At 37.3% G+C, this 17,759-nt stretch overlaps 1 protein-coding gene across 6 annotated transcripts in view; it reads left to right on the top strand.

Annotated features, from left to right (window-relative positions):
- Positions 1–486: 486 nt before the first annotated feature.
- VPS13B (vacuolar protein sorting 13 homolog B) overlaps positions 487–17,759 on the top strand; it is a 760,370-nt gene continuing 743,097 nt past the window's right edge. For 4 of the 6 annotated variants that reach the window (XM_087864704.1, XM_087864702.1, XM_087864703.1 and 1 more), the window contains exons 1-2: positions 487–746; positions 1,180–1,358. In XM_087864704.1, the coding sequence (XP_087720830.1) occupies positions 1,212–1,358 (147 nt within the window). In that variant the 5' untranslated portion in view covers positions 487–746; positions 1,180–1,211. Of the gene's footprint in view, positions 747–768; positions 1,073–1,179; positions 1,359–17,759 lie in introns of those variants that run through there. The other 2 variants (XM_045805874.2, XM_087864701.1) reach the window with 2 other exon arrangements.

Raw genomic sequence — 17,759 nt, 5'->3', positions numbered from 1 at the left:
GGCCATTCCTTCACCGCCCCTCTATCAGCACATTTAGGACACTTAACCACTCCTTGGCCAAAGAACGCGAGAGCTTGTCTGCACGTTTGATCCAAATGCAGTCCCCTAAATTACACATCTTAATTCCTTCAATTTCTCCACTACTCGGACCTTTGCTCCAGCAAACGAACCTCGGATCTAAATTTAAACGGCCCCCGCCTCCAACCTCCCTGCGGCCTTAAGGCTGTTGCCCTGCCCACTGAAACCAAGTTCCTCTCCCCAGACCTCCCGTTTCCCAAGAAAAACAACAGCCGCTTGTTTTTCAGGGCTTTAAACACTAGTACCCACTTTCTTCCTCCTTATCCCACCCGCGGGCCCTCGGCAGTTCCCCACCCCGTCACGACCTCCACCACCTACAGCCGCTTTTCTTCTCAGCGCCACTTCCGGCTCGCCGGTGTCTCCGCTTTACCGGTCCGCCCACCTCCCCCGCGCATTTCCTAGAGCTTAGTCTTAAAGCACTGGCGGGGTCGGAGCGGGGACGCAGGCCAGCCCGGCACGAGAGGTCTCCTAGAAGGCGCTCTGAGTGGCTGCTCCAGCTTGGGAACTCCCGCCCCGCTGCGGAGTCGAGGGGTGGCGGTGGAGGGACAGTTTGTTTTGAGCACCGAAGGGGGTAACACCCGGAAGTGGCTCCGTACCGGAGCTGCGCCGCCGCCGGAGGCGGCTGCCGGGTACCGGGAGGTGGAGAGGAAGCCACGGCACTCTTTGGCGTAAGTGTCAGCCGAGGGTGCAGTACCGCCAGGGGCGGGAGCTGGCCTGGTTCTAGCCCAGGTTCTACCGTGGTAGATCCGGCTGGGTTCCGGGAGGCGAGGGCCTCGTGGGGAGACAGGTCTGGTGAAGGGTTGCGGCGGCCGAAGGGGATCCGGCTCCCTTCTTTCTCCCATTCCAGGGCATCTGCTCTCTTCATTCCATCAGCTTATTCCTCCCACCCTTCGTCAGGCGACTTGAGGGGAGTTTTACTAGTGAGGAAGTGGCAGCTGGAGCAGAGAATCCACTTGTGTTTTCGGCTTCTGGGAGGAGGCGAGCGGCTGCTTTGGTGGGGACTGTTGCTTTTCGGCCTCTTCAACCCCTCCTGACAAATGCTTTTTCCTTCGCTGCTCTACCGACTCAGTTACTTCTCATGTTTGTCTTTACCCCCTTTAGCTTCTGACTTGGCCTCCTCTGCACGTTAAAAGATGCTGGAGTCATATGTGACTCCAATTTTAATGAGCTACGTGAATCGCTACATCAAGAATTTAAAGCCATCAGATCTACAGCTTTCACTATGGGGTGGAGACGTGGTTCTCAGCAAGCTCGAGTTAAAGTTGGATGTGCTGGAACAGGTAAGTTGTGTAGTTGTCATTAACTGGAAACATTTTCAGCTAGTTTAGTAATGCTCCGTTGTTTCCTGCACTTCGGTTTTATGCTTTAAAAACTTCACTTTTCTGTTAAAGTATTTTGGACTACCCTGAAATTACCTACAGACCTTCCTTTACAGAACTTTTTTTCCCCATGGTTTGTTACTAATGATGGTTTATTAGAATTGGATTCCCAAAAGGTGCCTCAGCAGATAGGGAGGCAGTTTCATTGTTCTTGTCAGAATTGTTCAGTCTGCTTACTCAATTCGGAAGCATTACCAGATATGCTAAGATTTCTGAATGAAGCTGGAAAATATTATATTCCCATTCTCCTTTTTGGGGAATGGAAGGGTCTGAAAGACAGCAAGAACGTTCTCTTAGCAGGAAAGAGGACTTTACCATGACATCCTCCGAGAATTGAGCAGACACAGATTGAGAATGCCAGCAAAATTGAAAACTTATTTCTTATTCACTTTTTAGGTTTTTTCTTTTAACTTGAGAATGGTCTGATGTAAATGAACTGTAATTTTAAAGTTCACATATTTATTAATCCACTGAGTACATTTATTACTAACATATGCCAGGCAACTCTGCTAGGCATAAAGATATAAAAATTATCTGTGGAAACTCAGAAGATCAGAACAACTGCTTTCAGGAGATAAGGGAAGTCTTAATCTAATGGTGAAAGTTAATAATTTTTATATTCTCCGTTTATTATTGGATAGAGTTACCACTAAGAAATACTACTCTTGGTTCCTACCCCTTCTCTCCAAGGTTAATTATCTTAATATTTTCATTTTTAAAAAATGACCACAAGTCCTAAGTATACAGCTCAGTTTTTATGTATACACGTGTGTAACCATTGTGGAGATGAAATAGAATATTTCTGCACCTTAAATGGCTCCCTTTGCAAATCAGTATCCCCACCCCCTAAAACAGGTGACTATTATTCTGACTTTTATCAACATAAAGAAGTTTTACTTGTTCTTGGACCTTAATTGGAATCACTTGTGTCTGGCTGTTTATGGCTAAGATTTACCCATGTTGTTGCAGGAGCTGTACTACTTCGTATTGCCTTGTAGTATTCCATTGGCTAAAGATTCAGTTTGTTTTCCCATTGATGTACATTTGGGTGGTTTCTACTGTTGGCTGTTAGGAAGAAAGTTCTTGTGAACATGCTTGTTCGTGTATATTGGTGGACGTAGGCATTAGCTTCTCTTAGGTGTATCCTTAGGTTTGTATATGTTTAGCTTTCATGGATACTGCCAAAAGTTTTCCAAAGTGGTTGTATCAATTTACATTCTTACTAACGGTGTATGAGAGGTCTAGTTACTTCAAATTTTTGCTATTACTTAGCATATTTGTTATTTTAATTTTAGCCTTTCTGGTGGGTGTGTAGTGGTGTCTCAGTTTAAATTTACATTTCCTAAATGGCCATAGTGTTGAACACATTTTCGCGTGCTGCTTATTGGCTTTTTGAATATTCTCTTTTGTAAAGTCTCTAATTCTTTTGCTTTTTTAACAAATTGGGTATTCTTTTTTTTTTTTTTTTAATGTGGAGGGGTTCTTTACATATTTTGGAAATGAGTCCTTTGCCAGATACATTTTGCAGTATCTTCTCCCAGTCTGTGGCTTGGCTTTTTACTCTCTTAAAATTATCTTTTGATGAACAGAAGTTCATAATTTCATTGAGGTCCAAGTTGTCAGTCTTCTGTTTTAAGAAATTTTTGTTTATTCCAGGGACATGAAGATATTTTGTTTTGGTTTTTATTTTAATTACCCCATGCTCATCATAAGTGCACTCCTTAATACCCATCACCTGTTTAACCCATCCTCCCACCCCGGAATTCTGGTAACCATTGGTTTATTCTCTATAGTTAAGAGTCTGTTAATTGATTTGCCTTCCTCTCTTTTGCCCCCCTTTACTCATTTGTTTTGTTTCTTAAATTCCACGTATTGGTGAAATCATATGGTATTTGTCTTTCTCTGACTTATTTCACTTAGCGTTATACACTCTAGCTCCATCCATGTTGCTGCAAATGGCAAGATTTTACTCTTTTTTTATGGCTGAATAATATTCCATCATATCTATATATAGATATAAATACCTATATCTATCTCCTTTATCCATTCATCAGTCGATGGAAATTGGGCTCTTTCCATAATTTGGCTGTTGTAGATAATGCTTCTGTAAACATGGGGGTGCATGTATCCCTTCAAATTAGTTTTTTGTATCCTTTGGGTAGATACCCAGTAGTACAATTGCTGGATTGTAGAGTACTCAGTGAATTATTACAACTTCTATACTGTTTTCCAGAGTGGCTACACCAGTTTGCATTCCCAGCAACGGTGCAAGAAGGTTCCCCTTTCTCCACATCCTCAGTAACACCTGTTGTTTCTTGTGGTGTTGATTTTAGTCATTCTGACAGCTGTGAGGTGGTATCTCCTTGTAGTTTTGACTCATTTGCATTTCCCTGATGGTGAGTGATGTTGAGCATCTTTTCAAGTGTCTGTTGGCCTTCTGTAGGTCTTTTTGGAGAAATGTCTGTGTCTTTTGCCCATTTTAATGAGATTATTTGTTTTTTGGAGTGTTGGTTTTTATAAGTTCTTTACATACTTTGGATACTAACCCTTTATCAGATATGCCATTTGCAAATATCTTCTTCTATTCCGTAGGTTGCCTTTTAATTTTGTTAATGGTTTCCTTTGTTATGCGGAAGCTTTTATTTTGATGAAGTCCCAGTAGTTTCCCTTGCCTCTGGACATGTGTCTAGTTGTTATGGCCAGGGTCAAAGAGGTTGCTGCCTGTGTTCTCCTGGGATTTTGATGGTTCCCTGTCTCACATTTAGGTCTTCTGAATTTATTTCTGCGTATGGTGTAAGAAAGTGGTCCAGCTTCATTCTTTTGCATATTGCTGTCCATCTCTTCTTTTAGAAGTTTTATTGTTTTCTTTGCTTTATCTAAAAAATTTCTGCAGGTGTGAAGTAGAGGTCAAGATGCACTTTTTTTTTCCTTTGATACTCAGTTGATCTACAGCATTTGTTGAACCATTCTTTTTCTACTGAATTGCAGTAAGTCTTATTGCAAATCAGGTTGTCATATGTGTGTGGATTTATTTCTGAACTCTGTATCTGCTCAGTAGTCTATTTGTCTATTCTTGTGTCATTACCGTACTTTTACAGTACGTTTTGATATCTCATAGTGTAATTTGTGTAACTTTGTTCTTTTTTCCTTGTTGTAACTATTGTAGGTCCTTTGCATTTTCACATACATTTTAATTTCAATCTGTAAATTTTAGAATTTCCCCCTAAAGGGGAAACCCACTGACATTTTTATTGGGGTTACATGAAATCAATAGATTAATAGATTAATATTGTGTTAACATAGTATCGAGCTTTTTAATCCCAGTATAGAACATTGCTTTCTGTATTTTTAATCTTCAATTTTTCTCAGTAATGATTTGAAGTTTTCAAGAGAGGCCTTGCACATATTTCGTTAAATATGATCTTTTTTTGTTATAAGGAGCATTATTTCTTGAAAATTTCATTTTCTAAGTACATTACCAGTACGCAGAAATACAGTTGTTGTAGTACATTGGCCTTCCATTCAGTGTCTTTTCTAACTTGTGTAGTATGATTTGGTGTTTTCTTTTAGATTGTCTGTACACAATCATGTCGTTTGCAGATAGTGACAGTTTTACATCTTCCGGTGCTTGTACCTTTTATTTCTTTATTGCAGTGTGGAGTAGACATCTTGAAAATATTTTTTTTTGTTCCCACCTTCAGTGTGAAGGTGCGCAATATTTTACTATTAAGCATGTTGCTAGCTGTAAATATTCTTTATTGGGTAAGGAAATGTTCTTCCGTTCCTCCTTTTGCAAGTTTTTAAAAATCATGAATGGGTTTGAATTTTATCAGATATTACATTTAATGAGTTTATCTGATTTTTTCTTTTATTCTGTTAATGTAGTGAATTACATTGAATTTTTAGATGGAGTTTGAATTCCTGACATAAACCCATACTTACTACATATTAACCTTTTTATGTGTTGGCTTTGATTTGCTAAATTTTTGTTTAGTTTTGTAGCAGCTATGTTTATAGGTGATTCTGGTCTCTGATCTCTCTTGTAATGTCCTTATCAAGGTTGGATTATCATAGATATGTTGGCTTCATTAAATTATTAAGTATTTTCTTTTTTTATAAATGAGTTTAAGATTGATATTAGTTATTTTGGTAAAATATACATACCAAAATTTACCATTTTTGCCATTTTTTATTGTATAGTTCTGTGACATTGATAACATTTACATTGTGCAACCATTACCATCCATCTCCAGAACTTTTTTAGTTTCCCAGACTGAACCTCTTTATGCATTGATCCACTAACTCGCTGTTCTCTCTTACCAACCCCTGGCAATCAGTATTCTACTTTGTTTTTATGAATTTGACTACTCTTACACCTCACAAGTGGAAACCTACAATATTTATCATTTTGTGACTGGCTTATTTAACTCATTAGCACAGTGTCTTCAAGGTTCATTCATATTGTGGCATGTATCACAGTTTCCTTTTTAAGGCTGAATAATATCCCATTGTATATGCTATGTTTTGTTCATTTGTTCATTGATGCACAATGGGTTGTTTCTACCTTTTGGCTATTGTGAGTAGTGCTGCTGCAAACATGGATGTACAAATATCTGTTTTGAGTCCCTGCTTTCAGTTGTTTTGGGTATATACCCACAAGTGGAATTGCTAGATTGCATAATAATTCTGTTTAAATTTTTGAGGAATTGCCATACTGTCTTCCACAGTGGCTACACCATATTTTGTTTTTACCAGCAATGTACAAATTTTCCAGTTGCTCCACGTCTTCACCATGCTTGGTATTTTCTGATTTTTATTTTTATTTTTTTGATTATAGCCATTTTAATGGGTGTGACATGGTATCCCACAGAGGTTTTGATTTGTATTTTCATAATGTATTTTCATAATGCAATCATTATGTTGAGCAACTTTTCAGGTGCTTATTGGCCATGTGTATATTTTTGGAGAAATGTCTATTCAAGTCCTCTACCCTTTTTTAAAATTGCATTGGTTTTTTTTTTTTTTTGAGTTGTAGGAATTATTTATAATCCTGATTATCAATCCCTTATCGGATACACGATTTGCAAATATTTTCTCCCATTGTGAGATGTCTTTGAGTCTTTTGTGTCTTTTGATGAAAAGTTTTAAATTTTGAAGTCCAACTTACCAATTTTTTCTTTGATGCCTGGGCTTTTGGTGTCCTATACAAGAAATTATTGCCAAATACAGTGTCATGAAGCTTTTTCTTTGTTTTCTTAGAGCTTTATATTTTTCACCCTTACTTTTAGGTCTTTGATTCATTTTGAGTTAATTTTTGTGTATGGTGTAGTATCCTACAGTATAGGATCCAACTTCATTTGTTTTTATAAGCGGGTGTCTACTTTTCCAACAAAATTTTTTGAAGACCGTCCTTTCCCCTTTGAATGGTCATGGTACCCTTTTTGAAAATCACTTGGCCACAGATGTGAGGGTTTATTTCTGGGCTCTCAGTACAGTTCCCTTGGTGGTTTATAGGTCTGCCATCAGTATCACTTTGTTTTGAATACCATAACTTTGTAGTAAGTTTTGAAATCAAGATGTGTGTAATCTCCAACTTTGTTCTTTTAACTGGTTTTTTAAATGTTAGGAAAAACGAATCCTGGAGTCCTGTGGGTCAGGAGTTTTCTTAGTTGAAAAGTTTTAAATTCCTGATTTAATTTTTTTAAAAAGGTGTTATTTATTTTGGGGGGGGAGAGAGAGGGGAAGGGAGATGGACAAGCAGACTCCGACCTGAGCGTGGAGCCCAACTTGGGGCTCCATCTCACGACCCTGAGATCATGACCCGAACCGAAACCAAGAGTTGATGCTTAACTGAGTGGGCCACCCAGGCACACTCGTGATTTAATTTCTTTAGGAGATATAGGACTATTTCTTTAGGAGATATAGGACTATTTAGATTTTAGCTCTCCTTTTGTTAGTTTTGGTTAGTTATGTTTTCATTGAATTTCTCCATTTCTTCAAAACCATTAATCAGCAAACAATGGCTTGGGCCTACTTTTATAAATAAAATTTTATTGGAGCACAGCTATCTTCATTTGTTTATGTATTGTCTGGCAGCTTTTGAAAACTAAAATGGCAGAGTTGAGTAGCAGGGACAGAGAGTGCATGGCTTGCAAAAGCCTTAAATATATACTGTCTGGCCCTTACTGAAAAATTTCCTGCCCCTGCTCTGAATTGTCTATATGTAAAGCCATAAAGTTGGGTTTTTTGGTCCAGTTCAAAGTTGACTTATTTAAAAAAAAAATCTGATATTTTTTGCTTACTGATATTAGTGATTTGTATCTTCTTCATCATTATTGTTAGGGTTTTATTAATTTTATTTGCAAGGAACTGATTTTTTCTGATTCCCCCCTCCCCCATTCTACTTTTCTTGGATTTGATTGGCTGTTTTCTCTAGTTTCCTGAGGCGGAAGCTTCTGTCATTTATTTTTTCCTCCTACCTTTTTCTATAGAAATATATGCATTAATGCTATAACTTTTTTTTTTTTGCCCTCTACTTAGCTTTATGTCACAGAATTTCATGTTTTTTCATTATTTTGTTCAGAAAAATATTAATATCCATTTTTATTTTTTTTTAATTCATTTGTGTCGAAGTGTGTGCTTGATTTCCAAACCTTTGAGGAATTGCTCATTAGCTTTCTGTTACTGATTTTTAATTTAATTCCGCTGTGGTCACCATAGTCTGTATTATTTTAATCCATTTTAATTTATGAATCAATATATGGTCTATTTTTGTAAATGTTCTATATGCAATTGATAAAAAGTGTGTATTCTGCGGTTGTTGCTGTATGCTTCCATAAATATAATTTACTTCATATTAATAGAGTTCTTAAAATCTGGTATATCATGTGGATTTTCATGTCTGCTGTTCTGTCAATTACTACAATTAAGATTACTTGTCTACTTTTTAATTTTGCCAACTTATCCTTATAATATATCAAGAAATTGTTATTAGGTGTACACAAATTTAAGTGTTATCTTATTATTCAGCATACTTACAAATCATCCTTAAATGTGTCCCTCTTTCACTCTAGTAATTCTTCTTGCTTTAAAGTTTTTTTTTTTTTAATGTTTTAAAAATTGCTTCAGTTGCTGACCCTAAAGGCTACGGAATGCATATTTGACTTACTAGAGTCTAACTTAGTAGTTTTACCATTTCCTGAACAATCTTACAACAGTTTGACTACATATACCCTCCCACTTCTCTGCATTTTGTTAGTATTGTGGTCCTTCTTTTTGCTTGTTCAGTTTGGATTAGGTTTTTTTTTTTTTTTACCATTTCAGGTAGAAGTTTAGGTTATTGATTTTTTGGGAGATTTCTTCTATTATAGGCATTTAAACAGCTACAGATATCTTCCCATAAATTTTGATATGTTGTATTTTCATTTTCATTCAGTTCAGATGCTTTCTGATTTTTCCTTGATGAATGTATATTTTTGCATTTGTTGAATGTAGTGGTTTATAGATTTCAGGTTTAATTGGTTGATAGTGTTCAGGTCTTCCATATTTTGGTTGATTTTTCTCTCTATATATTGTGATATTACAGTCTCTATGATTGAACTATCTTTTTACTTTTTCAGTTTTTGCTTTATGTATTTTGGGGTTCTGTTGCTATGCTCACATGTTTTTATATTTTCATGAATAAACCCTTCAATTGTTATAAAGTATCCTATGTTATCTTTAATAACATTTTTTTCCTTAAAGTCTCTTTTCTTAATAGTGTACTCCAGCTCTTCTGTGGTTGCTGTTTGCATTATACATATATATATTTTTTCTCAGTACACTGTCTTTGATTGTCTTAAACTTTTGTGTTGTATTTCTTCATGCCTAGTACCATCTCTGAAAGTTTTACTGGCATGTTATTTAGCTTTAACTATCTCTTTTCATCTTGTTCATTGTAATTTCATCCCATGACTGGGATAAATTATTCGTTTTGGAAAACAGTCATGAAAAACAGGAATGGGGCACCTGAGTGGCTCAGTCGGTTGTGTCTGACTCTTGATTTCAGCTCAGGTCGTGATCTCAGGGTCATGAGATTAAGCCCTGTGTCGGGCTCCATGCTGGGTGTGGAGCCTGCTTTAGATTCTCTCTCTCCCTCACCCCCTCCCCCTGCCTCCCTCTCAAAACAAGCCAAAGAAAACAGGAGGAAGGAAACTGCTGGAAATTAATATCATAGAAATGAAAATTCCCTATGTGCCTAAAAGAGAATCTATACCGTTTAAATAGCAAGAAAATGTTGTATTTCAGTATTCCAGACAAGAAACTGGGTCACATGACTTCCTTGGAGTCTCATTTACTGCTTTTTAATTGACATATAATTGATGTAAAAGTATAATATTAGGTGAACTACATAATTTGATATTTTTTTATGTTGCAAAAAGATTGATTCTCACAATAAGTAGTTAACATCTGTCACCCTGCGTAGTTAACAAGTTTTTTTTTTTTTTTTTTGGTAATGAGAACTTGCAAGGTTTACTCTCTCAGCAATGTTCAGATATGCAGTTCAGTATCATTAAAGTTCTTATGCTGTACATTACATCCCATGACTTATTTTACATTTGGAAGTTTGTACCTTTTGACCCCTTTCAGCCGTTTTGCCCACCCTCAACCCCACGCCCCTAGCAACCACCAATCTATTCTTTATATCTATAAAAAAATTATCTTTTAAAAGTGTTTTTAAGATTTATTTTCAACCTATTTGTTTTTGAATATAAAGTATGTCTCTTGAGGAGAGCATATAGTTTGATCTTTCTTTAAAATCCAGTCTTGGGGTGCCCGTTGGCTCATTCATTTATGTGTCCTCTTGATTTTTGGCTCAGGTCATGATCTCAGTGTTGTAGGATCGAGCCCTGCATTGGGCTGCGTGCTGGGTGTGGAGCCTGCTTAAGATTTTCTTTCTCCCTCTCCGCCTACACCCACTTAAAAAAAAAAAATCAGTCTGACAATCTTTGCCTTTTTTTTTTGTTAAGATTTTATATATTTATTTGACAGAGCACAAGCATGGGGAGCAGCAGGCAGAGGGAGGGGGAGAAGCAGGCTCCCTGCTGAGCGGGGAGCCCATTGCAGGGCTTGATTCCAGGACCCTGGGATCATGTGACCTGAGCTGAAGGCAGATGCTTTACCGACTGAGCCCCCAATCTTTGCCTTTTGACTGGAGTATTTAATCCCTCCACATTTAATGTTTTTAATCATATGGTTGGATTTCCATCTACCATTTTCTATTTTCAACGTTTCTTATATCTTTTTTGTTTTTCTCATAATCCTTTACTACTTTTTTACATTAAGTAAATGTTTTTTAACGTTTCATTTTAATTCCTTTAATTTTCACATTCATTACCTTTGTTCTTAGCGGTTGCTCAAAGGCTTACAATATGCATCCAATTTTTTATAGTCTATTTCAGATTAATGCTAAATTTGTTACATTAAAATACAGAAACTTTCTCTGCTGTAGCTCCATTACTTTCCCCTTCTTTGTGCTATTGTCATATGTATTGCATCTTTGTGTTGTAAGTCTGACAGTACAATTTGATAATTATGTTCTAGGTAATGGCTTTTTAAATCAGAAAAAATACATTTATATTGTCCTTTAATGGTTATATAATTACATTCATTGGTGCTTTTTTTGTGAATTTGAGTTACTGTCTGGTGTTCCTTTCAGTCTGGTGAACTTTTAGTATTCTGGTAACAGTGAATTATCTGAGTCTTTATTTGGGTGTTCCTTTATTTTGTCATTTTTGAAGGATATTGGCTGGGTATAGAATTTTTGGTTGAGAGTTATTATTTTTGAATGTCATCTCATTACCTTCTTTCTTTCTCTCTTTTCTTTCTTTTTTTTTTTTTTTAATATTTACTTGAGAGAGAGTGATCAAGAGTGAGTACAAGCTGGGGGAGGGGCAGAGGGCGAGGGAAGAGCAGACTCCCCGTCGAGCAGGGAACCTGATGTGGGGCTCTACCCCAGGACCCGGGGATCATGAACCGAGCTGAAGGCAGACACTTAACGAACTGAGCCACTCAGTTGGTCATCTCATTACCTTCTTGCCATTATTGTTTGTAATGAGAAGTTAGTGATTTTTCTGTTTCTAATTTTAAAATTTTCTTTTTGTTCCTGGCTTTTCACTGTGATGTGTCAGGGTGTGGATTTACTGATTCTTTTGCCAGTTGATGTTGAATTCTGTTAGTGGATTTTTAATTTAATTTACTGTACTTTTTGTTCTTTAATTTCCATTTGGTTCTTGGCAGTTTGTCTCATTGATATTTTCCGTTTGATGAATCATTGTCCTATATTCTTTGAATTATATAAATATGGTTTCTTTTATTTCTTTGAACATAATTGTAATAGATATTATGAAGTCTTTGTGAACTAAGTCATACAGGTGAGCACCCTCAGAGATACTTTTTGTTTACCTTGTATACTTTCCATGTTTCACAATTTTTTGTCGAAAACTGGACATTTTATAGATAGTAATTGTAGCAACTCTGAATTCTGATTTCCTCTATCCAGGGGATGGTTGTTGTTGCTGTTGGTTTATTTATTTCTTTAGTGACTTGCCTGAAGCACATTTGTCGTGTTTCCCCTGTAGTGTGTGGCCTCTAATGGTGGTGCTCTTCACCCCCACCCCTCCTTTTCTTTGTGTGTTCAGCTCTGGCTTTCTAAGGATTACCCTGGATCACTATAACTTAGTCATCAGCCATTGATTGGCTAGAGGCTATTTAAACCACTGAACCATTAAGTCTTCCACTCTTTACATACACTTTCTACCATTACTACACATATATTAGATAATGCTCACAATTTAGGGAGCTTATAAATCTGATCCTGCCCTCCCCCCCCCCTTTTTTTAACTTACTGGGTTTATAAGGTCTCTTGGTTAACCATGAATAAGTAGCTTGTTAGTTCCCTCTCCTCTAAGTAAGCACAACCTGGCAAATGCATATAGCTTTCCAGACTATCAGGGATATGTGAAATAGCAAGGTCATCTTTGGCTGTTTTATTCTCTTGATCTTTCTGTTAATTTTCTGGCCAGTCTGCTGTTTTGTTGCTTTTAACAACAAATATTGTGACCTGAGGTAGACTTCCCTTTTGTCCCTGATTTTTCTGTCATTTTTGACAACTTTGTCTGGTTTTGTCGTTGGTTTTCGGAAAGAGGATTTGCCAGCTTCTTAACTCAGAATTCTTAAAGTCCTGTCCTGTATTCATTTTTACTTTGTAGTAAAAAGCATGTAACACAAAATTTACCATCTTAACCATTTTGAAGTATACACTAGTGTTAACTGTATGCATATTGTTATTGAATAGATCTGTAGAACTTCTTTATTTTTCAAAAATTAAAACTCTGTGACCTTTTAACAACTTCCTTTTTCCTCCTCCCCCACCCCCAGTACTTGGCAACCACCGTTTTACTTTGTTTCTAAGAATTTGACTACTTTTAGATACCTTATATGTGTAGAATCATACAATGTTTGTTTTTTTGTGACTGGTTTATTTCACTTAGCATAATGTCTTCAACATGTTTATTCATGTTGTAGCATAAGACAGAACTTCCTCTTTTTAGAAGAGGGTATATATTTGTATATACCACATCTTCTTTATCCACTTATCTTTCAGTGGACATTTAGGCTGCTTCCACCTCTTGACTGTTGTGTATAATGCTGCAGTGAACATGGTTGTGCAAATATCTTTTTGAGATCCTGTTTTTGGTTCTTTCTGTTTCATACTCAAAACTGATTTCATATAGCGATTCTATTAATTTTTTGAGGAACTTCCATAATGCTTTCTTTAGTGGCTGCATCATTTTATGTTTTCACCAACAACACACAAAGGTTCCAATTTCTCCACATACCTGCCAGCACTTGTTACTTTTTTGTTTGATAGTGGCCATTCCAACAGGTGTGAGATGGTAGGTCGTTGTGGTTTTGATTTGCATTTCCTTGATTAGTGATGATGAACATCTTTTCGTATAATTGCTGGCAATTTGTATGTATTCTTTTGAGAAATCTCTATTCAGTCATTTATCCACTTTTAAATTGGATAACCCCTTATCAGATAAATGATTTGTAAATATTTTTTCCCATTACATAGGTTGCCTTTTTGCTCTCTTGAATTTTTTTTTTCCTGCATGAAGGTTTTTAGGTTTGTCTGTTTGCTTTTGTTACTCGTTAAATTTAGTTTTAAAGTATGCCTGTTTTCTGTTAGAATATTTTGTTATAGCCTACATAGAATTAGGTTTTTGAGAAGTACTTAACCCCCTTCTTAAATTCCTTTTTACTAATATTTTTGTGCAGTCGTAGATGTTCTGGTTTTAGGAATGCGTTTTTCACAATGTATTTCTGAATAGTTACAAGTGAATAAAGGATTTTAATACAGTGTATCTTGAAGTAAAAGGAATGAAAATTGTTTTTATAGTTATATTAAGGATGGTCTGTCTACTATAACCACATTTGTGTTTTGTCTTTTACAAGGCATAAATGTATTCTCATTTATCACAACTCTGAGGAAATGGAAATGATCTTGCTTACAGTCAGATGATTTTTTTTTTTTTTAAAGATTTTATTTATTTATGTGACAGAGAGACAGCCAGCGAGAGAGGGAACACAGCAGGGGGAGTGGGAGAGGAAGAAGCAGGCCCATAGCGGAAGAGCCTGATGTGGGACTCGATCCCGGATCACCAGGATCACGCCCTGAGCCGAAGGCAGACGCTTTAACGACTGCGCCACCCAGGCGCCCCTGCTTACAGTCAGATGATTAATAAGTGTTGAACTTCAAGTGGATTTCAGTATGGTTGATATGGTTCAAAATTCCACGTTCAAATATACAATGCTGCCTCTTGTATGTTTAGGTAGTAGTAAAGTTGATTAGCAGCATTCTGATGATACCAAGGTTTTGAGTTTGATTCATGTGCTTTTAATGTCTTCCTGCAAAAATCCAATTTGTACCCATAAATTTCAACTTTGATAGGCATTTCACAAATGTCTCATTGTTACACAAGTCAGGAAGTGGTAGAGACGGCAGTATTGGCTCATTGCCCCAATAGATGCATAACCAATGGAAAGGTATTAAGTGCTCATAATGGAAGTATAGATGCAGTATAGTTGTGGTGAAGAGCGAGAGTTCTGGCATATTTTCCAGTTTTGAGTCCTGGTTTTCCAAGAAGTGTCATTTTGAGAGGTTACTTGACTTTTCCATGCCTCAGATTCTTCATCTGTAGAATGGGTAGAAAGTAGTATTTACCTTATCAGGCTCTTATAAGGATTAAATAATTGTATACAGGTAAAGTGCCTGGTACATAGTAAGTGCTCAGTAAACATTGTTTTTGTTATAGATACTGATGAAAATATAATCTGTGCCAGTTGATTTATACTTCAAATTAATCTTTAAAATTAATAATGGCAAATACTTAAAATGTGACACTCCATTAGAATAATAGTAGAAATAGATTTTAAGTATTCTGCCCTTACAGGAAAAAAATCTTATGAAGACATGCATGATGCCCATACATTTGTAAGCATAGTTAGCATTTTTATAACAATTCTTCATAGAGGAAGATAAAATGCTAAGCACTTTATATAAATTCATTTAATCCTCAGTGATACTACTGTTATCCAGATTTTGCAGATACACTGAGACAGGTACATTAAACAAGTTTCCCAGGGGTTTGCCATATTGCCTATATTTAGCTATATTGCTGTGTTGCTAACCTAAGTAGGTGGGCAGTTGTTGGATGAATAAGTTTAATGTTTATCTTTTTTTAATAATATTTTTTTATTATATTAGTCACCGTACAGTACATTCCTAATTTTTGATATAAAGTTCCATGATTCATTACTTGCGTATAACACCCAGTGCACCATGCAATACGTGCCCTCCTTAATATCCATCACCAGCCTATCCCATTCCCCCACCTCCCTCCCCTCTGAAGCCCTCAGTTTGTTTCCCAGAGCCCATAGGGGTTCATTCCCCCTTCTGTTTACCCCCCGTTTCTTCTTCCCATTCTTCTCCTACCGATCTTCCTACTTCTATATTCCATAAATGAGTGAAACCGTATGATAATTGTCTTTCTCTGCTTGACTTATTTCGCTTAGCATTATCTCCTCCAGTCCCGTCCATGTTGCAGCAAATGTTGAGAAATCATTCCTTTTTTTTTTTTTTTTTAAAGATTTTATTTATTTATTCGACAGAGATAGAGACAGCCAGCGAGAGAGGGAACACAAGCAGGGGGAGTGGGAGAGGAAGAAGCAGGCTCCTAGCAGAGGAGCCTGATGTGGGGCTTGATCCCATAACGCCGGGATCACGCCGTGAGCCGAAGGCAGATGCTTAACCGCTGTGCCACCCAGGCGCCCCGAGAAATCATTCCTTTTGATGGCTGAGTAATATTCCATTGTATATGCGGACCACATCTTTTTTTTTTTTTTTTTTTAAAGATTTTATTTATTTATTTGACAGAGAGAGACAGCCAGCAAGAGAGGGAACACAAGCAGGGGGAGTGGGAGAGGAAGAAGCAGGCTCATAGCAGAGGAGCCTGACGTGGGGCTCGATCCCATAACGCCGGGATCACGCCCTGAGCCGAAGGCAGACGCTTAACCGCTGTGCCACCCAGGCGCCCCAGACCACATCTTCTTAATCCAGTCATCTGTTGAAGGGCGTTTTGGCTTCTTCCACGATTTAGGTATTGTGGACAATGCTGCTATGAACATTGGGGTGCATATGGCCCTTCTCTTCACTACGTCTGTATCTTTGGGGTAAACACCCAGTAGTGCAATTGCTGGATCATAGGCTAGCTCAATTTTTAACTTTTTAAGGGACCTCCACACTGTTTTCCAAAGTGGCTATACAAACTTGCATTCCCACCAACAATGAAAGAGGGATCCCCTTTCTCCACATCCTCTCCAACGTTTGTTGTTTCCTGCCTTGTCAATTTTTGCCATTCTAACTGGCATAAGGTGGTCTCTCAATGTGGTTTTGATTTGAATTTCCCTGATGGCTAATGATTTTGAACATTTTTTTCATGTGTCTGTTAGCCATTTGTATGTCTTCATTGGAAAAGTGTCATTCATATCTTCTGCCCATTTTTTGATTTGATTATTTGTTTCCCGTGTATTGAGTTTGAGAAGTTCTTTGTGGATCTTGGATACCAGTCTTTTATCTGTAGTGTCATTTGCAAATATCTTCTCCCATTTCGTGGGCTGCCTCTTAGTTTTTTTGACTGTTTCCTTGGCTGTGCAGAAGCTTTTTATCTTGATGAAGTCCCACAAGTTCATTTTTTCTTTTGTTTCTCTTGCCTTTGGAGATGTGTCATGAAAAGAGTTGCTGTGGCCGATGTCGTAGAGGTTGCTGCCTGTGTTCTCTAGGATTTTGATGGATTCCTGTCTCCTATCGAGGTCTTTCATCCATTTGGAGTTTCTCTTTGTGTATGGTGTGAGAGAGTGGTTAAGTTTCAGTCTTTTGTGTGTAGATGTCCAATTTTCCCAGCACCATTTATTGAAGAGACTTTTTTCCACTGGATGTTTTTTTCTGCTTTGTCAAAGATTAGTTGCCCAAAGAGCCGAGGGTCTGTTTCTGGGTTCTCTGTTCTGTTCCATTGGTCTATGTGTCTGTTTTTGTGCCAGTACCATGCTGTCTTTGTGATCACAGCTTTGTAGTATAGCTTGAAATCCGGCAACGTGATGCCCCCAGCTTTGTTTTTCCTTTTCAGCAATTCCTTGGCGATTTGGGGCCTTTCCTGGTTCCACACAAATTTAAGGGCTGTTTGTTCCAGTTCTTTGAAAAATGTCATGGGTATTTTGATCGGGATGGCATTGAAAGTGTAGATTGCTCTGGGTAGCATAGACGTTTTAACTATGTTAATTCTTCCGATCCAGGAGCATGGAATGTTTTTCCATCTTTTTGTGTCTTCCTCAATGTCTTTCAAGAGTGATTCGTAGTTTCTAGAATATAGTTCCTTTACGTCTCTGGTTAAGTTAATTCCGAGATAACGTATGATTTTTGGTGCTATTGGAATGGATTCCCTAATTTCTCTTTCTTCAGTCTCATTATTCGTGTATAGAAATGCAACTGATTTCTGAGCATTGATTTTGTATCCCGCCACATTACTGAATTTCTCTATGACTTCTAGTAGTTGGGTAGTGGATTCTTTTGGGTTTTCCATATAGAGTATCATGTCATCTGCGAAGAGAGACAGTTTGACTTCTTCTTTGCCGATTTGGATACCTTTTATTCTTTTTTGTTGTCTGTTTGCTGTTGCAAGGACTTCTAGTACTATGTTGAAT

This window comes from Ursus americanus, chromosome 9, assembly GCF_024610735.1.
Source record: "Ursus americanus isolate L20-20 chromosome 9, mUrsAme1.1.p, whole genome shotgun sequence".
Classification (NCBI taxonomy): Eukaryota; Metazoa; Chordata; class Mammalia; order Carnivora; family Ursidae; genus Ursus; species Ursus americanus.
The sequence above is the reverse complement of the archived record's forward strand: the minus strand, read 5'-3'. Positions and strand labels throughout refer to the sequence as shown.